Below are 27150 nucleotides of genomic sequence, written 5' to 3' on the forward strand. Positions count from 1 at the left end.
TAGGTTTGGTTAACATCTATCATCTCATATAGATCTAATAAAAAGAATAACTTGTTTATTTTTGCTTCAAAAAGTACCAAGCCCTTCATAGGGAAAAATATCCAGTCTTTTTAACTTCTGGCTGAGTAATCACTTTTCTCAGATCTCATCAATTGCTTTCACAGACCATTTCTCTCTGAAGTTAAAGGTCAAAGGGTAAAGCAGTCATTTGGTGGTATAAAGTAATGGTTTCAGTAGATTTAGCTTTGATGGCAACCTTCACCCCATGACCTGTATTCTCTCCTTTAATCTTGAGATATAAACACTTAATTAACAAGATCAGTAACAGAAAATACCTCAACATGAAACAGGATCACTCTTAAAAAGGCTGGAGGTTAACTCAGACACAGCCTTCTGCCACTAAGGCTTCTACTTATATCTACAAATGCATAATACCCACAAATGATCACAGAACATTTTTGTGGTTTTCCTTTATGTAATCTTCTGACTCCAGTCTCTTAAGAAAAGTAATCTATCGAAATAAGATCTTGAGGAAAGTGTTTAACAAACTGGATTTCTATCTCTTGACTTTTAACAAAATAAAATGATGGGGAGTACTTGGTGGCTCAGTTGGTTAAGAGTCCTCAGACTCTTTTTCAGCTCAGGTCATGAACTCAGACTCAGGTCATAAGGTCGGCTCTGCACTAGGTATGGAGCCAGCTTAAGATTTTCTCTCTCTCTCCCTCTGCTCCTCCCCCATCCCACTTAACTGTAGCCTCTCTCTAAAAAATAAAGAAAAAGTTTCAAAGTAAAATGATATGGAATAAATAAAGATTTAACATGAAACCACTGGAAGAAAAATATGAGCAAATATTTTTATAATTTTAGGGTGATGAACACCATTATAAAGATGGCACAAAAATCCAAAAATTAGAATGGAGACATTAATATATTTGATCCATAAAAATAAGGAATGCCTGTAATGCCAAAGAAAAAGAACATCAGCCACTAGAAAGATGGGGTGGGAGAAACTAGGATAAAACATTTCAAAAGGAGCACCTGGGTGGCTCAGCAGGTTAAGTGTCCAACTCTTGGTTTCAGCTCAGGTCATGATCTCAGGATTGTGGGATTGAGCCCCACATCAGGCTTTGCACTCAGTGAGGAGTCTGCAGGAGATTCTCTCCTCTCCCTCTGCCCATCTCCTGCTCTCTCTCTCAAATAAATAAATAAAATCTTAAAAAAATTTTTTTTCAATGTATGACAGGTTAACATCCATAATAATGAGCACATAAAAATCAAGTAGAAAAGATAATCCGCAGTTTTAAAATAATAAAAATAATAAATAATAAACTATTCTATGCAAAGTAAAACAGCTAATAAAAACATATTTGCCTCCATTAAAAATCAAACAACTATAAATCAGAGTCCTTTTTCAGCTAATAAGATTAACAATTATTAAAAAGATTAATAATTGCAAGTATTGGCAAGTATATCAGGTGAAACAGACACTTTTGCACTGCCTTCATAGTATATGTTCCTTTCTAAAAGGTTATTTAAAAAAAATAATAAATAAATAAATAAATAAATAAATAAATAAATAAAAGGTTATTTAGATTAATCCACCTTTCTAAAAAGTTATTTAGATTAATTTATGTAAATTCAAAATGTACATAATCTCCACTCCTGCAATTCCAAATTTAATAATTTGCAGAGAAATTTTCACATAAATGCATTAGGCTATGCACAGAGATATTTATTGTAGCAATTTTTGTAATAGCAAAAATGTGCAAAAAACCTAAATTTCTGATAATAAGCAACTGAATAAATATAATGCATTATGGTAAACCCAAACAGTATAAAATACTGATCAATTCTTTTGAAATTATGTAAATCCATCACTGAAATGCTTACTCTTAAAGTCTTCAGCCCCATGTAAGCTGTCTACTCTGAGGCTATTGTGCCGTAAGCCCAAGCTATCCTATGCATAGATCAGACCACATGAGGAGGTCCCGAAACTATATGAAGTGGGAGGAAGATGCCTGGCCAGCATCTAGATGCTCCATCCCCTGCTGTTACAACTCCAGACACCATCTGACTATAACCACATGACAGACCTGAACCACATCTGCCCTACCACACTTTCCCCAAATTCCTGACCCATCAAATACCATGAGAGGGTTTTGAATCTATACAACTGACAATCAGATACTGAACAGAGAGGAATTTATCAAGCTGGTAATACCAACCAGTATGGCTCTCTGAGCATAGGAGAGAACACACTTTCCTTCCTCCCAGATTTTAAGCCTACATCATTCCCAAGATAAAATGATCAATGGAGGAATGAGTTAACTCTGCTTAAAGTGCCCAATGGCCAGCTTCTTTCAGAGGTAATATTTGTTCCTCATCACTTCATTGAAGGAAGGGAAATGCCTGAAAAATACTTCACATAGGGACATAAGCATGTAAGTGATGTGATGTCTATGTTGCTTCCTTTGGTATGGGCACAGAGAATTTAGGCACAAGTATTTATGTAAGTCCACTCCTAATTTTCAAGTGTAGACTTTTGCTTATGAGTATCAAGAATATTAGTAAACATTTAGGGGAAAAATAGGACAAGATGAGGCTGAAAGTCTGAAACATCTTGTCTTATACGAGAAAGTAAAGGAAGCGCTAAATACCAAACACACACACAATGATGGGGGGAGTGCCAAAAGGTACAAACTTTCAATTATAAAATAAGCAAGTTATAGAGATGTAATTAATGTACAGCATGGTAACTATAATTAAAAATACTCTATTGTAGGGATGCCTGGGTGGCTCAGTGGTTGAGCACCTGCCTTTGGCTCAGTCGTGATCCTGGGGTCCTGGGGTCAAGTCCTACATTGGGCTCCTTGCGGGGAGCCTACTTCTTCCTCTGCCTGTGTCTCTGCCTCTCTCTGTCTCATGAATAAATAAGTAAAATCTTTAAAAAAAAAATACTCGTATATTTGAAAGATGCTAAATCTTAAAAGTTCTCAACACAAGACAAAAAAAATTATAACTGTGTGATGATGGATGTTAACTAAACTTACTGTAGTGATCACTTTACATGTATATTGAATCATTATGTTGTCTACCCAAAACTAACATAGTTATATGTCAATTATACCTCAATAAAAAAATTATGATCCAATTACATTTCACATGGTCAGCCCTCAATACTTTGAAAGTAAAGCAATTATTGTTGTCAACTATATTCAATTTTCTTTAAAAGCCAACTATAATTTAATTTAGAAAAACTGTATTAATCCGTAAGGAAAACAATATTAGTAAACACTTGGGGGGGGTGGAATAGGACAAGATGAGTTTGAAAGCCTGAAACATTTTGTAGTACCAGAAAATAAGGAAGTGTTAAACACAAACACATGCACCACACAAAGATGGGGGAGGTCAAAGGGACAGAGGTGCCAACTCCCAATGGCCAAAGCTACAATAATTTGTGTAAAAATACAATAACACATTTTGGGGTTATAGCCCAAAGTATAAAATAAACATCAGTAAGTACAAACTGAAACAAATGACTGAGTAAATAAGCAATATATGGGAAAGAAGAGACAAATCTCTCATACAGAATTCCAATTAACTTCTGTAGATACTTTACCCTCAAGACAGAACATACTCTAATAAAAGCGTTGGCTGGGATTTCAGAGTACAGGATGGAAAAGTACAAAACAGAGTATCTCGAAGAGTGAAGAACACTGGAAAACACTACCTCAGGGCTCCACCTCCCAAAAGTGAACATTCCCGCTCTACTCATGAGAAAAATGTAGGGAAATCCCAGTTGCAAGACATTCCACAAAATACATGACTAGTACTGCTGAAAACTGTCAAGGTCATCAAAAACAAGAATAGTCTGTTGTCACAGAGATGTGACAACTAAATGTAATGTGGTGTTCCTGGATGGGATATGGGAACAAACAAAAAAGGACAGCAGAGGAAAGATAAGGAAATACAAACAAAGCATGTACTTTAGTTAATGAGGCTGTATGAATATGGGTTCATCATATTGATGATATTGTGACAAATGCATCATTCTAGCATAAGATGTTAGTCATCTCAGCTCCGGTTTCACCATTCTTTCCCCTTTGCCCCTCTTGCCCTCAGGGTGGTAGCAGGTTCCTTCTGTTACCTTTCCTGGAGCTGCCTCATTGCCACACCAGCCCATTTGGATTTCAGTTCTTCAAATACCTTTGCAACCTGTTTCTCATACTAAATTCTCTGGATGAGATTACCAAGTATGGCCTTTGTTTTTCTGATTGGACCCTGGCCAATAGAGCTTGGAATTTCTCTCTCAATGCACCCTATACACACACACACACACACACACACACACACACACACACACACAGACCCCTCAAGGCATAACCTAAAGGTATAATCTAAACTAAACTGAATATAGGCAAAGAACTTTCCATTTTGGGGATTCATTTGTTTTTAATTCTCTATCTCCTAGATACAAAAGATACATATATTTTAATTAAGTCTGGCTTCAGTTGGATTTCAAGAAGAAAAAAAAAAAAAACACTGCCAAAATAATCCTGAAAACAGTTTGTTTCTTTTGAAGCTATGATCAAGAAAGATGAGTCATTAAATGAAAAGTATTATTAACTGATTTTAGAAAAAAATGTTTTAAGTCAAGTTCATGAGATAGAAAAGGGAGGAAAATTAGTTCATTTACAGAACAGGACAGCCCTTTCTCCCCTCAGGCTGAGGACAAATGGACAAAAAAGGTAAGGAACTATGGATTTTATCCAAAATAGTTTTTCTTGCCTAGACAGGTATCTTGCCTTCACAGATGAAAGGTCTGAGATAAAAACAAAAGGGAGAAAGGGCATTGTGCTCAGTTAAGTATATGTGATTTGTTTCCCCTTGCACCCCAAATAATTTTTGCAGCATAATGACTACAGCAACTTATATTTATTCTTAAAAGATGGTGGCAGGAGTGAAGGGAATAGACAACAAAAAGACAATTTATCCAGGGGATTCCTGGCAATTCTTCCCAAGGACAGGAAACAGGATAATGCAAGATAATGCAAGATAATGCAGTGGTTACTCAATCACAATTACAGTAGAAACTTAAAAGACAGAACTTAAAAACGGTAAGGGATACATGGGTTTATAATTTAGGAGGCAACATAATTTTAGAAATGTGTCACCTTTTAACGTGCAGATTTGCTGAATGGCTGAAACCAACTTAATTACACTCATTCAGTTGGATAAAAAAAAAATCTTAAAATTACATTTGGAAGAACATTTACAAAGTAACCCTTTTGAACAATTTCTTTTGTTCTAAAAAATGTCTCTTGAACAAAGAACATTTGTTTTAGGTACATGTTCATTATTACTTCCTGGAAGAACTATAAAAGTAAAAACAACAACAACAAAAACCCTATGATACCACGACCTTCAAGAACTACTAGCAACAGAAGTTTTTAAGATGCTCATGTTCTAACAGCTTCTATTGCCCAGTATGGTAGTGACTAGCACTTAGCTGTGGAGAACTCCAAAAGTGGCTCCTGTGACAACGAACTGGATTCCTTTTTATTTAACCTTACGTAACAGAAATTTTAATTTAAATAGAGACATGCAGAACTTACAATCTAGAGGAAAGGAGAAAATAGTTCTGAAACAGCCAGGTAAAAAAGCAGGCTCTTCCTTCACCCATGTTCCTACTGATGTGGTTTTGGAATGTAGGTGAGTTGGTTGGTGGGGTAAGGTCTGGAGCCAATGAGCTAATTCTTGAGAAGTCTTTGGTGCAAAAAGGTGATTTTATGAAAGCGTGGGGACAGGACCCATGGGCAGGAAGAGCTGCTGCCAAGGGCTTGTGAGGGGTTGTGATTATAATCTTGGGAGTTGGGGGATGCAAGGCAAAGGGAGGTTTCAAAAGGATTTTCACATGCCATTGTCAACTTAAGGCTGTTTTTCCTTCTAGCAAGGCATTAATATGAAGACAGTTGAAATTCTTTCTGGGTTAGTTAGGGTATTGATAAAGATCCTTTTTCTTGTAAATCACTAAGACATTTTGTAAACTGAGGGAGACTTCTGTCTTGCAGGACTGTGATCTCTATTAGTTAAGCATTTCTTTTTATCCTTCCCTTAGTTTTCAGGCAGCCAGGAGTGCCTGAGGAACCTTACATAGATCCCACCTGGGGGAGGGAGGTTTGGGAGGTGTCAACATATGTTTTGCCCTCAGCTTGCCTCTGCTCCCCTCATCACTACCGCTACTGATCTTTCCAAAATGTAAATCAGATTTTGTCACTAAGAATGAAAATAGAAACAAAAACAAACAGTGATTTCCAATTTGCAATGCCCTGCGTGGACCTGGCCCCAGGCCTCCTTCTCAGCCATATCACTCATCACACAACCTCTGCTTACCAGCCACCTGGTTTCCTCCTAATTCTGAGATAGACCGTGCTCCCCGCTATCTCAGGGGGCCTTTGTACATGCAGCCACCTCCTCGGAAGCCTCTTCTGCTCCCAGGTCACTGCCCCCAGGACACCTTCAACCTCTGTGAAGGTGCCACCTCCCCCTCAGGACTCTCCCTCACAGCCCTGGGTAAGGTTCCCAGGCAATTCTTATCACTGCTGCAATGGGAGATAATCATATAGATTCTTTGATAACTGGTACTACGGAGGGTGGACCTTGAGAACAGGGAGGAAGTCTTTCCCTTCTCCTAGCCACATTTAGCCCTGATTCTTGCATGAGACTGCTTACACAGTAGGGACTTGAAATAGTTAAGCTACCCACCCTAACAATAACAATCAACCATAATTAATTCATTTAATCTCTAGACCTATGAGGTAGCTAGCTACTATTTTTCTCCCCATTTTACAGGTGAGGAAACTAAGGCACAAGAGAAGTGAAGGGACTTGCCCAAGGGCACACAACAGTTCTGGACAAAGATGATTTCATACCAGCAGTTTGGCCCTTAACTACTAAGTTCTATGGCCTCTATATGATTAACAGAGGCAAGATAAAATAGCAACTGAGTGCTTCAGGGACAGGGGAGATGGTGCCAAAGAGCAGCTAAGGAATGTTTCCTGTGGGATCCCTGGGTGGTGCAGTGGTTTGGCGCCTGCCTTTGGCCCAGGGCGCGATCCTGGAGACCCGGGATCGAATCCCACGTCGGGCTCCCGGTGCATGGAGCCTGCTTCTCCCTCTGCCTGTGTCTCTGCCTCTCTCTCTCTCTCTCTGTGTTTGACTATCATAAATAATAAATAAAAATTAAAAAAAAAAGAAAAGCTTTAAGGAATGTTTCCTGTGAGAGGAGAAATGGAGTTGGATCCCAGGGAGTGCCTCATGTCAGGTAAGAAAAAGAGGTTTAAAAGAAAAAAAAAATCATTCTTGGGTTAGAAAACAGAAATAGTCAAAACAAGTGTATCTGTAAAACAGTATATATAGGCCTGAGCTGACTATAATGGAAGGTATGTTCCAGCAGAGCTGGGGCACTGTGAACAGGGATATCAAGACCTGGGCTGCCTCCACTGGCACAACACCGGGAGTACAGAAGGGGATATTGATCCGAGTCCTTCAAACATCTAAACCCACGTTAGGCATACAACATCCACATATCCCATATTACAGAAGGGACACAGTGTCCCACCTCCATTTGGGTCCCAGACCTGACTACCCAGCCATCAGATGTGATCCCTGTTAGGTCACACAATCGTGCCGATCAAAGGCGGAAAAGTGCTTCACAGAAGTCTGACACAGAGTCCACTCCATAAAGGCATGTACAAGTTCATCAAATACTTCACAGCTCCTACCACAAGCAAGGGTCTACTCTAAGAGCCTGGCGAACACTGACCGCCCAACAGCCACACATATGCGTCATGGACCTTCGGGGCTGCTATGAATGCATGAAGCTATTCACGCCCAGCCCCCATCGGTAACACTGTTACTCAGGCAATGAGAAATAGGCAAAAAGATTGCGCTTAGGGGTATGCATTTCCCCTTGTAGGTTATATTCAGGAAAACTAATAACAATAAGAAAGAGATCTGAGCAGTGGAGGTGAAGCTGAGGAATGAATAAAACAAAACCAAACAAAAAATGTGTTCTAAATTTTTGAATTCTTGGGGACTACGTCTGAGGTATGAGCAGAGATGCTTTCAAAGATTACCCCATGATTTAACCCCATAAAATAAAAGTCTCGAAACCCTATTCCTGAAAGGTTATAAAGCTGTCTAGCAATAACAAAATCTCAATGGAACATAATTTAAAAAGGAAATGGAGCAGTATCTGTAGTATAATTCTATTTTTGTTAAAAAAGTGATACATACACAGAAAAGTCCTGAGGTAGAAACCAGAAACAAAAACAAAACCCTATAAATAGCAGATAAGAGGAATGCAATCTTTATTCTCTTCCTTATATTTCCCCACATTTTCTGAACTTTCTGTAAGACATGGTATGTTTCTAACAAGGTGAAAATACTCTGAGCTCTCTATACTATACAAAGATTTGAATGTACAAGAGAGTCACCTAACCCAAACCTCCTATAACGTGGTTAAAGAAACTGAAAGTCAGAGAAGCAAAGCACATACGTGTTCAAAGGTCACACAGCAATTAATTGCTGTGACTTCACATGCCCATCTCTTAAAATTTGCTTGAATCATCCCAGAAAACTCAATGTTCTCTTTTCCTTTAAAAGTTTCCAAGAGATGACAAATGTAGCAATACTTTCATACATCACCATTCCTCACCTTTACTTCCTTTGAGCTGTAAGGTACTTTAGTGTACAAGTACAGTTTCCTACTTCTCTTTTGTTAATTCAGAGACAAGACAAACACAGTATTCATGATGCAAACCACACCCTTCCCACCTGAATACACTTCATTCACCTGCTTCCAAGGCCCCAGAAGATTCTAATCGAAGTGATGCTGGGTGGCACTCTATAAGAAACCAATGTGTTTGGATGATGAAGTATTATGGAATAAATTCTATGCCAAGGACATTTAATTTGATTCAGTGCCACCTGAAAAAACCCAGGTCCAAGATCTCTTTGTTTTGGTGTTGCATTGGGTATATTGTTGATTGTTGAGAAGGTGCTGGCCATGGAAACTCTGAAGAGTTCTATTTGGTGGTGCAACGTAAAACTGAAATCAGCTTGATATTCTGATAGATGGGTGTCTGAATTGAAAAGAACATCTGAATGTTATCAGATCCCAGCAACCGCAGAAGATTGGCACAGCCGAGAGTAATAAGGAGCAATTAAAGGACAAGCTAGGGCAGAGGCAGGAAAAGGCAGTTAAAGTACAAGAAACAAATGAGAGCACAGGTTGGCTCCTGAGAGACAGTGACTGTACATGTGAAAGGAGGTAAGAAAGACTGTACTTCATGTCCTGTCCACACAAGGGCAAGGGCTACCATCATCAATGCACCGAGGTCCCAGGAAAGAATGAGGCCAAATGCAACAAGCAGTAGCACCACATCAACCCAAAGCCAACACAGCTGAGATCATTAAGGAACACTTAGTAATTTTATTCTTAACTATAACATCATGTATGAAGTCTGTGGAAGCCCAAAGGTCAATGACCCCCAGCCCGAGACATACGGGTTGAAATGCCTCCTGTACCACCCACTTCAACATCCTTAGGAGTGCCACTCCTCAAGCTTTAATGTGTACACAAACCCCTGGTGATCTGCGAAGATGCAGATTCTGGTTTGGGAGGTCTGGAGTGGGGCCCAAGGTGCTGCATTCTGCACAGGCACCGAGGAGGTGATGCCACTAGCCTAGCCTGCAGACTGCTTTGGGTAGCAAGGATATAAATGTCTTCTGAATAAGGAAAAATAAAAAATTCAATCACACTGAAGCATGTCAGGAAGCACAAGAAAAATGAGCACTTATTCAGGGCACATTTTGTGTCCCACTTCGTATACATTGCCTAATTTAATTCTTACACCAGCCAGTATGATTTGATCATCTCTACTTTATTGCTGTGGAAGCTGATATTCAGTAAAATTATTTGCCAGCATTCAAACAGCTAATAACAGTTCCAGGATTTAAACCCAGTCTGAAAAATTAAATAAATAAACAAACAAACAAACAAACAAACCCAGTCTGTCTGACTTGAAAACTGTTTGTCAATAAGCTACAGGGAGGGATCCCTGGGTGGCGCACACCTTTGGCCCAGGGTGCGATCCGGGAGACCCTGGATCAAATCCCACATGGGGCTCCTGGTGCATGGAGCCTGCTTCTCCCTCTGCCTGTGTCTCTGCCTCTCTCTCTGTGTGTGAATATCATAAATAAAAATTAAAAATAAATAAATAAGCTTGTCAAAGTTTAAAAAAAAATAAGCTACAGGGATAGGATTAAGGGAAGTATTAGAAATTCTTAGAGTCCCCCAAATTTCTGAGCCATGATTTTTTGTCCCTAACACAGAGATAATGGCAGAACTATGGCATAGAACAAAAGAGGTAATGGATGTATTTAGAAGTCTAGAAAGGATGTTATATGAAGATACAGTAAGTTGTAACTAGCTTCTAGTTGTAACTAAGAGATATGTCTAAATCTCCTTTCCTTAAAATAGTATTGAATGTATACCTTTCCTTAAAGCAGATATTCTTAAAGCTTTTGGTCTCAGAATTCCTTTATACTCTTACAGAGGACTTTTCAGACAATTGTGGGCATTCTTTAAAATGATTCCAAAATTCTACAAATGGTAATTTCTTAAAGGCAAAATGCAACATGCCACTTGAAACAATATTAATACATTTTTCATACTGCTACATTAAAATCCATTGGTCTATCCTGTACTTTGAATGAAACTTACACTCATTCATAGTTTTGTAAATCATCCATTGATCCCAAAATACTGATTTACTGAGTTACACGGTTCTTCCAAATGTTGACACGTTGTTTTACCCCATGCGAAAAAAATCACACTCCTTACTATTTCCACCAATTTCTATAGAAAAGTTGTTGGGGTTTTTTTAAAGATTTTATTTAGTTAGTTGAGAAAGAGAGCGAGAGAACACAAGCAGGGGGAACTGCAAAGGGAGAGGGAGAAGTAGGCTCCTTGGTGAGCAGGAAGCCTGATGTGGGGCTTGATCCCAGAACCCTGGGATTATGACCTGAGCCCAAGGCAGATACCTGATAGAGCCACCCAGGCACCCCTGAAGAAAGTCTTTAAAAATTGGGATGCTATCAATCATACAATGGCAGCTACAAAGTTCTCCAAAATTCTGATTTTTGCTGAAAAGACTGGATTTTATCATAGGAAACAGGCATCTTAATTTGTTGTCCTTAAAGTGACAAGCTAACATTATGCATTTTGAGAAAATGTGTGCCAAATATTAAAATCTAAAATCTAATCTAAAATATGAAAATCTAATCTAAAATCTATGACATTTATATTATGTGTGTCGGTTGTTCCTTCCAATAAAAATGTTCCATGAAAAAAAAAAAAAAAAACCCACAGCTAGTTCAACTCACAACACAATCAGTTTTCCCTCCAGAAAACCACAGCACTCCAGTATGCAGCAGATATGCGGCATGCGTACCTCCAATTTCACACCTATTAAAGAGAGAGGTAATTTAGGGTTGATATTTAATAAAAATCTGCTTCCTTGAGGACATTTTTACTGCTTTATCTAGTATACTCTTTTAAGTGAAACTGACTTCTTTTTGTCGTGATCCCAAGTACATGACTACCTGTATTACTGGGGCCACTCATTGCCTTTATTTCTGCTAAGGCGACCACAGAGGCACTTGCCATTGCTTTAATGTCATCAGTGTAAATGTCAGCACAGTTAAAAGGGCAAATGACAGCATGCTACTGTTAAAATCATTTGGAACTCGTAGTCCTCCGAAAGGCTTAACTTAGGGATGGATACCCCAGGAACCCACACACCACACTTTGAGAGCTGCTGCCTGAAATATTTTGGCTTTTGAAACTTCATTCTACCTGTGTTGTCTTTTGCTTATGTGAAGATTTATTCAAAATAAAGGTAATCCGGAGCAACAGGCAACTATTTGGAAAAACATCATAATGAAAGTTGTATTTATTTTGCTGCACGACAGCACCATAAAAACTGCTTAAGTCCCTTCCATGTCTGTCTCTCCATGACAGACCATAGGCCCCAGATGCTTGCTAATGGCACAAAGCTTTTCAAGGAAAAGAAATCAGCTTTAGGAACAAGCTACTTTCTCTGAAAGACTTCCTGAAAACCAAAGTAGAATGCTCTTTAAAGGATATCAAATCACACCTGTGATAGAATGTTTGCCACCTAAATCTATGTAAAGACCTAAGACATGGTGAGAAAATGATCCATCCACATGAGATATGCTTGTGAAAATTCACTCCCTCAAAATGACTTTTTATCATGACTCTCTATTTTCCTATTCTAGTACATTTAAAAATGTATTAAGAAGGAAATTCAAATGAAAGATGAAAATCATTTTCCCAAAAATTGTATACATTGGAAGCTCAGAGTAACATGTGATTACTGACATCACTCTGATAAAAAGGCAAACAAATAGGATGCCATTCACCAATAATTCAGAATAAAAATCCATAGTTAAAAGTCCTTTTGGTTATCAAAGTTTTCTACTTCCAAATGGTATGACTTTTGCCTATAAATTTAACCCACTCTTTCTAGAAGTAGAGTAAATGAACCAACTATGTCTGAATTACTTGAGGTACCTAATATGATGCAGATTCTTTGGGTCCATTCCTATCTTAGTCTTCCCAAACTACTGTGACAAAATATCATAGACTGGGTAGCTTACACCGCAGAAATTCTTACAGTACTAGAGCCTGGCAAGTCAAAGATCAAGATGCTGGCCAAACTACATCCTGGTAAAGACTCTTCTTCCTGGCTGCTCTTTCATTATGTCTCCACAGAACCTTTTCTGTGTGTGTTGCAGAGGGCATGGGGGAAAGGAAGGGAGGAGACCACTCAGCTCTCCTCTCTCTTCCCCTTCTTGTAAGGCCACTGATCTGATCCCCACAGCTGCACTCTCATAACCTCATCTAAGTCTTGTTACCTCCCAGAAGCCCCACTTCCAAATATTATCACACTGCAGAGTTGATTTTACCATGTGAATTTGAAAAGGACACAAACGTGTAGTCTGTAACAATTCTTTTTTTTTTTTTTTAAGATTTTATTTATTTATTCATGAGAGACACAGAGAGAGAGACAGAGACACAGGCAGAGGGAAAAGCAGTCTCCCTGCAGGGAGCCCAATGTGTGACTCAATCCTGGGACCCCAGGATCACGCCCTGAGCCAAAGCCAGATGCTCAACCACTGAGCCACCCAGGCATCCCTAGTCCTAACAATTTCAAGCCTTGTACACCATAACCTCTAGGACTGGAGCCCAACAATGTTTTCCTTAATAGTTTCTGGCTGTTCTCCTAAGTATGCTGCAGTTTGAGAAACCTGAGTGTGCCCCTGTGTGCCTGTTTCCTAATCTGTAAACTGGGATTGATAGTCACCATACTTTCCTGTTTCAGAATTGCTGATGTGTTGAGGATCAGTTAAGAATATGTGAGAAAATGCTTTCTAAGACTGCAAAGTGCTTTGTGAATGATAATCATCCAAACTTTTATCACCTACATTTCCACCAGGTCATATTCTAAAAACTAAAAGTAAGGGTGCCTGGGTGGCTCAGTCAGTTAAGTGTCCTACTCTTGATTTTGGCTTAGGTTATGATCTTAGGGTTCTGAAATCGAGCCCTGCAATGGGCATCATCCTGGGCGTGGAGCCTGCTTACGATTCTCTCTCTCTCTCTCTCTCTCTCTCTCTCCCTGACAAAAAAAATAAATAAAAATTTTAAAAATTAAAATAAAATAAAAATTACAAGTGAGGGTTACCTGGGTGGCTTCAGTCAGTTAAGCATCTGACTCTTGGTTTCATCTCAAGTCATAATCTCAGTGTCCTGAGATCAAGCCCTGAGTCAGGCACTCTACTCAGTGGGAGTCGGCTTGAGATTCTCTCCCTCTGCCTCTGCCCCTTTCCTTCCTCTAAAATAAATAATCTTTTTTAAAAAACTGTAAAAATGAATAAAAGATTATTACAGATATTATATTAATTCTTACCATAAAACCTCAGATAACTAAAATACACAGTAAATAGAGTGGTCTAGTTAATAGCTGAACATCCTGGTCACTCTTTTGAAAAGTGATTTTAAATATATTATTAAAGTATAATTTCCATGGTAAATACATAACAGATTTTATTTGACGCCAAAGGGGGCTTTTATTTGACTCAGTTTTCTGAATATCAATTCTTGCTACATAAAAGTCAAGCTTAAAAGACTTGTTCTGCCTTGAACTCATTTGCTAAGGGGTCCCTTATTTACTCCCTGTTGTTTGGGAATATTTCATAGCTGATAAAGGCATGTTTATTTTAACCAAAGATAGATCTCTAATCACAAGTTGCATTCCAAAAGCTTACATCTTCCTAAATCATTTGAAACATGAAATGCCTCTCCCTCTACCAAATAAAAATTATGAATCACAATTATATTCTCTAACTTGTCCAAAAACCCATAATACAGATGAAATACATTTGCTATGAGTTAGAAATCACAGGGATATTTTGCCATGAAATTTATCAAACTCAATCTGAGTACATAACTATTCTCATTTACCTTTAACGTTTGTTTGTATCTGAGAAAAAAGCTAGCTGGAGGAAGAGAAGATGATAGGTAAAAATTTCTTTGAATATTCTAAATGGATCAATGGTCCTCAGTTCTTTATTACACAGAATGCATCAGGTCCCTCAACATGGCCATTAGGGATTCTCTTCAGAATCATGAACAGGATATAACAGAGGCAGGGGACAGCAAAACCAAGTGTCCAGAGTTAACTGAACAAGCAGAATGCAAGGGAAAAATAAAATGTTGAAAAGATGTCTGTATCCATGGAGCAGAAACCGCTGAGTATCAATGGTGAGAGAGTGACCAGAATGCATAAGACTCAAACCAGAAAGAATTGAAAGCAATGCTGGAGAAAACAGCCCACAAAAGCCATGAAGACTGAATGGCAGGGTATGCCACAAAGTCACGAAAACAGAAGAGGCCTTGACACAAGTAAAGGAGACTCTCATTTGTACCTGCAGGATGACCTAACCTGTGCATGCCAGATGCGGCCACACTAGGTCATTCATACCTGAGAGGATGGCCAGTGGTTAGATCCTGATTCTGAATCCAAGTGATCACAGAGGCCTTGTTTGGCCTGTCCTAAAGCATGATGGCCTTGGCTGGAAACTTTTGTTTATGGCTTATTCACTGCCTCTTCCATCTGCAATGCCCTAATGGAATGGTATCCTACTTTTGATCTTACCCTGAATTTCTACCCAAGTGCCTTATCTATTGGTGCATCTATATTTAGATTCCTGACTTTCAACTGGTCATATGGGTCTGTGGTTGTATATGCAACTTCTCATCTACCCATTTTCTAAAGCAAAGTGTCACCTGGTCTAAGTAAAAATGCAGTGCATTCATTCATTCAACCAGAAGCTGACACTGTCAGGCACCATCTGAGAACCAGTGGTAAACACAATCATCTTGCTTGCCTCCTAGAAATGTTTGATTCATTTTATCACATGTGAAACAAATACCAAAAGGCATAAACAGGAGGCTTCTTTGGCCTCTAAGATGCTCTGGTCATTTTGAAATATGCTAAACTATGGCTGGATGGATATTAAATTTTACAAATCAAATAACAATGTTGATTCCAAATCTGATTAAGGGCAGAGAACCAGGGGCACCTAGTGGCTCAGCCAATTAAGTGTCTGATTCTTGATTTCGGTTCAGGTCCTGATCTCAGGATTGTTAGAGTAAGCCCCACATCAGGCTCTGCGCTCAGTAGAGTCTGCTTGAGATTCTCTCTTCCCCTCTCCTTCTGCACCTCTCCCTGCTCAGGCTAAGTAAATAAAATCTTAAAAAAAAAAAAAAAGGCAGAGAATTATCTTGAATGTTCTCAATGCTGTATTTTAGAGATAAGACAATGTGTTGTAAAAAAAGGAGAAAATCTAAAAAAAAAAAAAAAAGGAGAAAATCTTATCAGATTAATAGCTTTCATACCCAAACTTCTGATAAATGAGGGCAACCTCTGCCACTTACAAATAATTCTTTCACTGAAAGGCGAAAGTAGTCTTTAGCCACCACCACCCACACATAAAGCCCTTTACACATACACAGGTATATCTATTCATAAGCACAGCAGGACGTCACAAACAAAATAAAACTGCAGAACGACTCACTGGTGAATGGAAAAATGTACTGCATTGTGGCTGAAAATTCTCTGCCCTTTCAAATGATACCAGGGAACAAGGGTTTTTTTTTTTTTAATAACTCTTCAAGTCTAACCTCAGTGGAAGTCAAAATTTCAGCTCAGAATTTATTTTGGAACTAAGGAAAGACATCCAGTATTTAACATATCATCTAGAGCACATACAGAGTAATTCTCCTATTTGCCCTCTGAGTTTTCTGCAGCCTAGCTCAGTGCTTAGGCATTGGCATTTCCAGGGCCCAGGGCCAAAAGCCACCAGAACCTGCAATTCTTTCCCTGGACTCAGACACCACACTAAAGAGAAGCAAGGATAGAGTGGGTTCTTTCCTTCATCCATTCTCCCATTACTACAGCATTTAAACTTATCGGAAATGTCTTCAAAAATGCAAGAGTTGCCACTGATTATCTCTCTGGAAAGCAACTGCAATTATCCTGCTAGGTAAAGACTGTGTGCCCCACGACTAGGTCAGTGGTTGGCTTCCAGTAATCCCAACTCAGGATACAATTAGTCAACACATTCCTTCAGCTTTACAAAAAAGGTGTTGATCTTGACGGGATGAGCACTGGGTGTTATTCTGTATGTTGGTAAATTAAACACCAATAAAAATTATTTCACTAAAAAAATAAAAAATAAAAAATAAATAAATAAATAAATTAAAAAAAAATTAAAAAAAGGTGTTGATGACCAACTTGAAAAAAGGAATCCCATAATTGCAGCTCCTTTCTAGAAGACTTGTCCCAGAACTCTTTGATGTCAATTGTCAGATTCCTTCAGGAGACTTTTCCCTTTGTAAGTGCATCATTTGGGAAAGCGGGAACAGTTGCAGAGGAAAGCAGAGTATTGAAGTAGGGAAGAAAAAGAATGGGTAAAAGTTTTCACATTCACTGGAGTTATTGACATTTCAAAAATACAGCAATGAGTTTAGATGTATATTTAATGTCCCACAGTGTTACATCAAAGACGTGAGATAAGAATTCTTTGCCAATTCATGTTACAGCAAAGACCCACCTAACGGGAAAAGAAATATTCATAACTGTACTACTTGTGAAAGTGAGACCTAAGACACTTTCATGTCCAGTATCCACAGCTGCATCATCAGAGCACAGTGGAATGCTGTCTGACCAGTGACTGCAGGTGTCAGAGACTGAAATGCAAGTTTCAGAGGTAGACCTTTGCTCATACCTGAACGTAAACGAGTAGGAAAAACTTAAAAACAGATATAGTAATTGGCAATTTAGCTACCTTCTAAGACTACAGGCATTTAGGAGTGATTTCACATTAGTTTCACACAGATTCAAATGTACAATTATGGAATAGCTAGGAGTGTGCTAAACCTGAAAGTACAGATACTAAAGAATTTAAGTGATCGTTATAAAAGCAAAGGTCTCCCATTAACAGAAACCTAAAAGGAGACTCAAAAGACCAAAAGTAAGTTCTCATCCTGATGCAAGAATATGTGTTGAGATACACTGTGTGGTTAGTGACTCTCTGAAATTTAGGCTTAGGTTGACTAAGCATACAACACCATCTCTTTAGGAATGTTGGCTCCTCAAAGTATTGTAACAACTCCATGAAACCTGAAATATAGTGAAAATGGAAATGCTTATGAGAAGAGGTAGGTTTCAAATATCAGGAAACGTATTCTCTACACAGCATTGTTCAATCATAATAAGTGATGTTACTTCCACATAATGCAATAAAAATAATGTCTCCTTGTAATTTTCAGTTTACTTCCCCACAAACATTGTTCCCATTGGATCCTCATAATAATCCTACGCAATGGGCAATGAAAGTAATGTCCTCATTTTAACAAATAAGGAACTGAGGTTTGGGAGAGTTATACAAGGACTCAGCAATCACTAACTCAATCAAGAACCCAGGCTCTGACTCTCAGCGCCCCCACTTTCTACCCTAGGAATGAAAATCCCCCACATTTCATAAAATTGGCTGTGGGTCTTGCCACTGTCACAACAAAATAGCAGAGGAATAATGACTACTTTTGTTAGCAACAAAAGCCATGTAACCTACGGTAAAAAGAGTGGACAAAGAATCGTACGCGCTTCTTCACATTCGCATAACATGAATATTGATGGGATTTCTGAACAGCTGCACGGAAATTCCTAAGCGGAGCCAAAAGAAAAGGCATTTCCTAAAGCTCCCCATAAAACTTAGGGAACTCTATTAAATCTTTTCCAGTGAAATAGGTTAATGCAAAGAAAGTCATCAATACTACACCCAGGGTCGCCTAAAAAGAGACTGAAAAGGGGAAAAAAAAAATGTTGGTCCTTCTTAAGACCAGCAATTCTCCGGCTGGCTGGTTATTTTCCCCCAAAAACAACTTCATTCGCTCTTGGGGGACGAGCGGTATTTACAAACAGCGCAGTTCTAACAGCCTCATTTCCCAGCCGGGCCCTCCGAAGCCTCCGCGGCGCCCGGGAGCGTGAACTCCTGCCCCGGGGAGCAGAGGGCACCGAGCGAGGGGCCCGCACAGCGGCCGCAGGCGAGCGCGTGGAGAGGGGGCGCAGGAGCCGGCCGCGCCCTCCCCGCCCTCCGCGCCCTCCGCGCCCTCCCCGGCGCCCGCCGGCCGCGGACCTACCAGCGAGAGCACCTTGTAGGTGTTGGGGTCCTTGGCCGGGCGGGCGCGGGCCGCCTTCTCCAGCGGCTCCTCCCCCAGGTCCATGGGGGCCAGCAAGGCCGCGGCTGCCTGCCCATCCCCCGGCGCCGCGGCGGCTCGAGCGCAGCCCGGGTCGGGGCCGTTCCCCGCCGGGCCCTCCCGGGAGCCGAGGCCCGCCTGGCCGCCGCGCTCCATCGTGGCCCCGGCGCTCTGGCCCGGCCGCCCCGCCGCGCCTCTAATAGGCTCCGCGCCCGGCCCCGCCCCGCGCCCGCCCCGCGCCCGCCCCGCGCCCGCCCCTCGCCGCCGGACCTTGGCTCGGCTCCCGCCGCCCAGCGCTACTCTGAAGGGAAAGCGACTCAACGCCCCGGATTATTTGCTTCCTGTCTGATTTCGGGCACTCAGCGTGTCGGTTATTTTAGGTCCTGCCCGTGGGCGAGTCTTTAACTTCCCCCAAAGCCTTCTCCTCCCCGCGCCCGGGCACCTTCCGAACCCTTGCCGGAGTCGCCCTGCGTGGCCTCGCGGCGCGGGCTGCCCTGGAATTGCAGAGTGTGGTCTGCAGAGGGCATGAGCTCATGGGGCCCCAAAATAGAGCGGGAGGAGGAGAAGGATGCGGCCGGCGGCGCTGCTTCTCCGTGGCCAGCGAGAGCGGTGGGGCCGCGCGTGTTTCTAGGTGCACGTGCAAGCGGGCGGGAGGGTCCGAGGTGGGGTAAGGCCCTCTTCTTTCTTCTCCTGCGTAGAAGCAAGTGAGAACGCCTTCAAAGTCCTGCCACCCACTACCACTCTCCTCTGAGAAACGAATTACCCACCTCTGGTCTAACAAAAGCACTCATATATAAGGGATACTTAGTTTTCCACGGCTTTATGTGGTTTCTGGGGTTTTCTAGCCGATCTTGCCTTAATATATTTGTTAGTTCCTTTTGACTTTCTGTGTTGAAGGCTTCAAAGTGTCCGTGCTGCCTCCTCCTGAGGTTGATCCTGGCACTTGGTTAGCAATACTGAACATTTTAACATCATCTGAAATACTTTGATACTTTATTTTTGATCAAGGACATGAAGCGTAGGCTGTAAATCTTGATGGGTTTTGATTCACCTTTTATTCTACAACTTTCACATTTCCTTCCTCATCAGAAAAACCGCAAGTGTGTAGTGAAGTGATTCTTGTCAAGGGGAAACAGACGAGTGGCTTTCAACAGCTTTGCAATACTAGGGACTGACTTTGAACACCAAGGAAAGTTTCACAGTCCAAAAACATTCATTCTCAATTCATTTTGACTACACGAATGCATACAATTTTTTTTTAAAGATTTGATTTATTTATTCATGAGAGACACAGAGAAAGGCAGAGACACAGGCAGAGGGAGAAGCAGGCTCCCTGCAGGGACCCCAAAATGGGACTGGATCCCAGGACCCCAGGATCAAGCCCTGAGCCAAAGGTGCTCAACCACTGAGCCACTCAGGTGCCCCCAGATATTTTTTTTTTTAACTGAGGATGACTATTTAACAGAAAATGTTTGTTGTTCCCTTTAAAACAGTCAATTTAGGATGCTTTCCATTTATATTGACTCTTCATTCATTCAGTCTTTTGGCCTCCAACTTTGTATACCATATTGAAGATGAAAAAAAATTTATGTATTTCTCAAGTAGCTCTCAGTCTGATGGAAGGGGGTAAAGACAACAAACAAAAAAAAATTTTAAACCCAAGTCCTAAATACAAAATAGTGTCACAAATCAGATATTTTGAAAGTTTAGTGGAGAGGTAACTGACATTTGGAAGGAGTAAAAGGCCATCCCTCAAAACGTTATTGAGCCCACTTTTAATTACCTTTGAGTCAGCTTACAAATCACCCAAAAGAAACACGTTTTCACTGTTTCATAGTCACACATATTTTTTTACCCCAAACTTGGCTCCAAATTTTCCTTTAACTGTTTCCAGAAGTCAGATTCAGGGACAAAGATTTGTGCCACAGAGACTGGTCAAATCAGTGTCAAAACTTCTAAAGGAAACTCCTCAGAAACTTCTAAAGTGGCTTTGAACCTGACAAAACAAATGGAATCAGTATATTGATCGTTCACGTTCCAAGGCAAAGAATCACTTTCAAGGTTTCACCCATTGGAAATGTGAGCGGACACTCTGGAGTCACAAACTCAAACACCATAAAGGAGTGAGGCAGCCCCGGGTAGGTGAACTGTGTGCCCTCGTGAGAGGGGTGAGGCATGTGCCTATCATGGCTACTTAGATTTCTCAAGAGAAACAAGAAATGTAGATGTTTGTGCGAATTCTCCAGATTGCAAAACTGTGTCTACAAAATTCAGAAAAACAATTTATTTAAACACTTGAAACAAAATCTAACACATCTGCAGGGTGGGCCTGGCAAACAGGCCACCAGGATGTGGCCTCTGCCTTATACTCAGGCCTTGCCTGTGCCAGTCGGGACTTGTATGGGTAACTATAAAAGTCCCATTGAAATTTTAAAATCAGGGATGCCTGGGTGGCTTAGCAGTTGGGCGTCTGCCTTCTGTTCAGGGCCTGATCCTGGGTCTGGGGAACGAATACCCCATCAGGCCCCCTGCGAGGAGACTGCTTCTCCAATGTTGTGCCCAAGATCGCGAATCTGAGAAACCGCCAAGGAGCCAACACCGATGCAATCACACGAGGGTTTATTTACAAGCTCGAGCCTGGGCCCAAGTATACCCGACGCAGCGGAGCAGGGACTTGGACCCCGAGACTAAGAGGCTTAGCAGCTTTATAGGGGCCAGTGGCCCATGGGATACACAGAAAGTTGCATAGTCATGCTGGTCCATTGAGCCGGATTTCCGGTTAGGCTGTGCCCTGGTCTTTGACTAGGGCGGGGCAGTGCCCTAGGTAATAAGCAGTCAGCACAAGGCGGGTGCAGCCCTAAATAGAGTCAGTCCTGCTCTGCTTGTCCAGGGGTAGGGGATTTTGTTCAATTTCCTGGGTCTCACATTCCCTCCTTTTTCAGAGGATCCTATGCAGGATCCAATCAAGGGTCCAGGTTGCTCTCAGAGTGAGCCAGGTGGAATGATTAAACCAGGATTCTCACCAACCTTGTTGCTGTTCTTGCTCTTATTTACAGTTAAGGCAGCACATACCCCCCCCCCCCCGCCCCCCGCAACCCTTTGTTGTAAGAAGACTAATTCTAGTCTCCTTCTATTTTGAAGGACAACCTCGGACTAGGGAGTCTTGGAGTTGGGAAATAAGTGAGAACGGCACAGTCTTAGCTTTAGGGGATTGTCCTTGTCTGGTTGGCTTTTTTTTTATTCTGTAACAAAGTACGTGAGAATGGTTTGTGGGTCAGCTGGCCGGATGTGGGTGTAGTGGACCCAGGGAGTAATCCCGTCGACCTTGAGAGCGGTGGGAGTGGTCAGGATCACGAGGTAGGGTCCCTTCCAGCGAGGTTGAAGTGTCTGGTGTTGGTATCTCCGCACATACACCCAGTCACCTGGCCGATATCAATAGGGGTCCGGGGGTGGCCCAGTCTCATAGAGGGCCCTCAGCTTAGGCCATACCTGCTCATGGGTTCATTGTAACATTTGGAGAGAGAAAAGAAGTTGGTGATCATCAAATTCATCAAGCACCTCAGGTTTTAAATTGGGGATAATGGGTGGAGGAAGACCGAACATGATCTCGTAGGGAGTCAGTCCCATCTTATATGGGGAGTTCCTCACCCTATATAGGGCGAAGGGGAGGAGAGTCACCCAGTCCCCGCCAGTCTCCAGGGCTAATTTAGTTAAGGTCTCCTTTAATGTTCTGTTCATCCTTTCTACCTGTCCTGAGCTCTGGGGCCTATATGCACAATGTAATTTCCAATCTGCCCCAAGTACTAGAGCCACTCTCTGTGTTACCTTAGAGACGAATCCTGGGCTGTTGTCTGACCCAATTCTAACGAGAAAACCATACCTCTGTACGATGTCTTCCAGCAGTTTCTTGGTCACGATCTGTGCCGTTTCATGTTGGGAAATGCCTCTGTCCATCCTGAAAAAGTATGTACAAACACTAGTAAATACCTATACCCGTATTTTCCAGGTTTTACTTCAGTGAAGTCCACTTCCCAGTAGGCTCCTGGGCGGTCCCCTCGGAGCCGGGTGCCTGGGTTAGATCCATGGGTGGAGGCATTTGTTAATTGGCATGCGCGGCAGCTTGCCACGATCTGCTCGATCTTTGCTCGAGAGTCTTTAATAGTGATCTTTGCATGTCGTAGGAGGTCTTCCATCTTCCCTGTTCCCGTGTGAGTACTCCGATGCGTTTTGGATAGGACTCGCCGTCCCAGTTCCTCTGGCAAGATGATGCTGGAGTCTGTGGCCCTCCACCAGCCACGCAAGCACTGGGTCACAGGCAAGCGTTTGATCCAGTGTAAGTCAGCATCAGTGTAGTTGGGGGTGTCAGGCTGGGTCAGTGCCCCCGGATTGGGTAGCGTGCTAGCTAAGACCTGGGTCACCAAAAGGGACGCCTCCTTTGCTTTTAAATCGGCTAGCCGGTTTCCCCTGGCTACTGGCGTGTCTGCCTTTTGGTGCCCCGGACAGTGGATGATGGCTAGGGCCTTGGGCAGCCAGAGGGCCCTCAGGAGTTCAAGAATCTCCGTTTTGTTTTTAACAGTCTTTGCCTCTGCTGTCAGAAGCTCTCTCTCTGTAAAGGGCTCCGTGAATGTGAGCGGTGGCAAAGGCGTACCTGCTGTCGGTGTAGATGTTTATTCGTTTACCTTCCCCCATGGTCAGCGCCTTGGCCAGTGGGATCAGTTCTGCCCATTGAGCCGACTCCGTGGTTATGGCTGCCCCCGCATATCTGAATCCTTCTTGAACAAAACTGCTGCCGTCCGTGTACCAGGTGGCGTCCGCATTCGGCAGTGGCTGGTCCTGGAGATCAGTTCTGATTCCGTGCACCTGGCGGACGGTTTGCGGCTGTGGGATTCTTAAGACAGTTTCCTTCCGTGCATCCGTCAACCATCTTTGTCCATCTTTTAATTTGTACCCAAGGTAGCTCACCTCTGTTCTGCACATCTGGGCTTTTTTAGCTGAGGCCCAGTATCCTAGGGCCGCTATCCTGGAGCAAGTCCCTGGTGCCTTGCAGGCATGTGTCCTGGTCCTCCGCTGCCAACAGGATATCATCTACATATTGTAATAAAGTTAAATGTGGGTGCTCGGAACGGAACTCACTCAAGTCTTTGTGTAAGGCCTCATTGAAGATGGTCGGTGAATTTTTAAATCCTTGTGGTAGTCGAGTCCAGGTGAGCTGGCCATTGATGCCTTTCTCAGGGTCCATCCATTCAAAGGCGAAGAGGTCTTGGCTTCTGGGTGCTAAAGGCAGGCTGAAAAAGGCATCTTTTAAATCTAATACTGTATACCAAGTTTTGTCTGGAGGCAGGGTGGAGAGGAGGGTGTATGTGTTTGGGACCGTAGGGTGCATATCCTCTACCCGCCGGTTGACTCCCCTCAAGTCCTGGACTGGCCTGTAATCGTTAGAGTGCGGTTTTGGAACCGGCAGCAAGGGAGTGTTCCATGCCGATTGGCAGGGCCTTAATATGCCCGAGTCCAGTAGTCGCCGTGTGTGGGGTGTGATTCCCTTTCGTGCTACTAGAGGCATGGGGTATTGGCGGACCCTGACAGGGTCGGCCCCCGGCTTTAGTTCTATGTATATGGCCGGTAGATGTTGGGCCCGCCCGATTCCCCCAGTTTCTGCCCACGCTTGGGGAAATTCCCGCAGCCAACGGTCAATGTCAGTCATTGACACTGAGGGTATTTGGTGGAGACAATATTCATCTTCTAAACTCAGGACAAGCACCTGAATCGGGTGCCCCTTCTTGTTTAGGACTTTTGCCCCTTCAAGGTGGAAGCAAATCTGTGCCCCCATCTTGGTGAGCAAATCCCGACCTAACAACGGGTAGGGACACTCAGGGATGACCATGAAGGAGTGGGATACCTGGCCCGTGCCGAGATCCACAGTTCTTCGGGTAGTCCATGAGTACTGTTTGGTGCCCGTGGCCCCTTGCACCCATGAAGTTTTGTTTGCCAATTTCCCTTGGGGTTGTAATAAAACTGAATGTCATGCCCCAGTGTCCACTAGGAATTCAACAGGTTGCCCCTCCATTTTAAGAGTTACCCTGGGCTCGGGGAGGGGTGCCGAACCCTGACTCCCCTAATCGTCCAGGTCCTCCATTTCTAAGATCTTGGCAGCGGCCTTAGATCTTTTGTTAGGGCAGCTTTTTAACCAATGGCCCTCCTCTTTGCAATAGGCGCATTGGTTTTTGTTCAGCTTAGGGCACTCCCAAGGGGGACCAGGGCCATCCTCCTTACCTGTCCCTGGAGCCAGCTTCTTGCGGTGCCTCCGTTTTTCCTGTGGGTCGTCCATGGTTGTGGCCAGCAGGATCTTGGCCAGATTTCAGGTCTGCCGGTCACTTAGTTTGGTTTGTTGTTCTTCCAGACTTTCTCTATTATTATAGACTCGTTCTGCCACTATCACTAAGTCCTGCAAGATCTTATCTCCCAGTCTCTCTACTCTTTGTAATTTCTTTTTAATATCTGGAGTGGCCTGGTTAACAAAAGCCATGATAATTGCAGCCTTTGTTTCCGGGGCTTCTGGGTTCGTAGGGGTGTACTGTCTAAAAGCCTCTATGACCCTCTCTAAGAAGGCTGCTGGACTCTCATCCTTACCCTGCCTCACATCATAGACCTTGGCCAGATTTGTCGGTTTGCACGGCAGCCTGGAGACCTGCCATTAGAGTCTGGCGGTGGACCCGGAGTCTCTCCTTACCTTCAGCTGAGTTGTAGTCCCAGGTGGGGCGGGATAAAGGGAAGGCAGCATTTATGAGGTCTGGGTTTTGAGTTGGCTGTCTGTCCTCTCCCAGGACAGACTTCTGGGCTTCCACCTGAATTCGTTCTCTTTCCTCGGTGGTGAAGAGAACCTGTAAGAGCTGTTGGCAGTCATCCCAAGTAGGCTGGTGGGTAAGGAGAACAGTATCTAAAAGCCCGATTAGACCTCTCGGGTTATCAGAGAACTTTGCATTTTGGGTTTTCCAATTATATAAATCACTAGTGGAGAACGGCCAATATAACATTAGCTGTTCGCCAGTCTCATGGGGGGGGGGCCCCATAGTGCGGAGAGGAAGGGCGGTGGAGTCGGTCCCCCCGCATTCGGAGGTGGGGCCGTCCGCTGGGTCTGACTGTGTGTCCCCGCTGCTGGCCCGTGCACAGGGACTCCCTCGTCAGGGAGGGGTGGCGCCCCTTCTGCAGCCCCCTGTGCCTCCAATGGAGGGGCAGAAGCGGGGAGGGATGCCCAGTAGGGCGGCGGGTCAATCAGGTCCTCCGGGGAGGAATCCTGGAAGACCGGACGAAGGGGTGCTTCGGGCATAGAGTCGATCTCCTTTTTGGCTTTCTGCAGGGCTAGAATCTCTGTGGGTCCTGATTTGGGGGGTAAAAATGGTTTTAGCCAAGGAGGAGGATTCTCCATCATGTCCTGCCAGACCAGGATGTAGGGCACCTGGTCAGAGTGGCCGTCTGGTTTGTCCCTGAAGATCACGGCCTTAACCTGTAAGATAATAGGTAGGTGAAAAGTTCCTTCCTGGGGCCATCCTACGTCAAAGGTTGGCCATTCTGATACACAGTAAATTTGGAACCTCTTTCTCCTTATGTCTATGCTCAGAATACAAGCTCTTTCCCTAATATCCGAGAAGTGAGAGGGCATAAGAGATAGGGGAGTGGTTTCTGTCTCCCCCATTATGTCCCCAATCCACACCAAGACACAGACAGTAAAGATGATTAACAAGGACACAACAACAGAGACAAATGCACAAACAGTTAGCAAGGACGTACTAACACAGACAAACGTGCAGACAGGTAACAAGAACACGGTAACAGACGAACGTTCCGTGCGGCCGCGGAGACAAAACAGAAAGTAACCTGAAGGGCTCGCAGCCGGCCCCCCTTATAGATGGGGACCTCTGTCCTCCTTACAGATGAGGACCCCGTCCTCCAGGCAGGGGCAAGGGACGTCTCCTCAAGACCCCCGGTTGACCGCCCGCCAGCGCCCGCCTAAGCCAAGGCCGCCCCAACACAGATCGGAATTCCTACAGGTACGGCCCAGTTCAGAGCTCTCAGAAAATAGGCGCGCCAAAGGTGGAAAAGTTGAGTGCGCTCTCCACGCGTGAAACCCTCCGGATGGGGTCCTGGAGGTTTCTTGGATCCCAGACGAGCCCCCAAATGTTGTGGCCAAGATCGCGAATCTGAGAAACCGCCAAGGAGCCGACACCGATGCAATCACACGAGGG

The 27150-nt window shown here is 43.1% G+C and overlaps 1 protein-coding gene across 1 annotated transcript in view; it reads right to left on the bottom strand.

The window, feature by feature from the left end:
* ENPP1 (ectonucleotide pyrophosphatase/phosphodiesterase 1) overlaps nt 1-19040 on the bottom strand; it is a 70032-nt gene extending 50992 nt beyond the window's left edge. The window contains exon 1 of the mRNA XM_072813656.1: nt 18854-19040. Coding sequence (XP_072669757.1) covers nt 18854-18937 — 84 coding nt within the window. The 5' untranslated portion in view covers nt 18938-19040. The remainder of the gene's footprint in view (nt 1-18853) is intronic.
* Between the last annotated feature and the right edge of the window lie 8110 nt (nt 19041-27150).

This window comes from Canis lupus, chromosome 1 (assembly GCF_048164855.1).
Source record: "Canis lupus baileyi chromosome 1, mCanLup2.hap1, whole genome shotgun sequence".
NCBI lineage: Eukaryota > Metazoa > Chordata > Mammalia > Carnivora > Canidae > Canis > Canis lupus.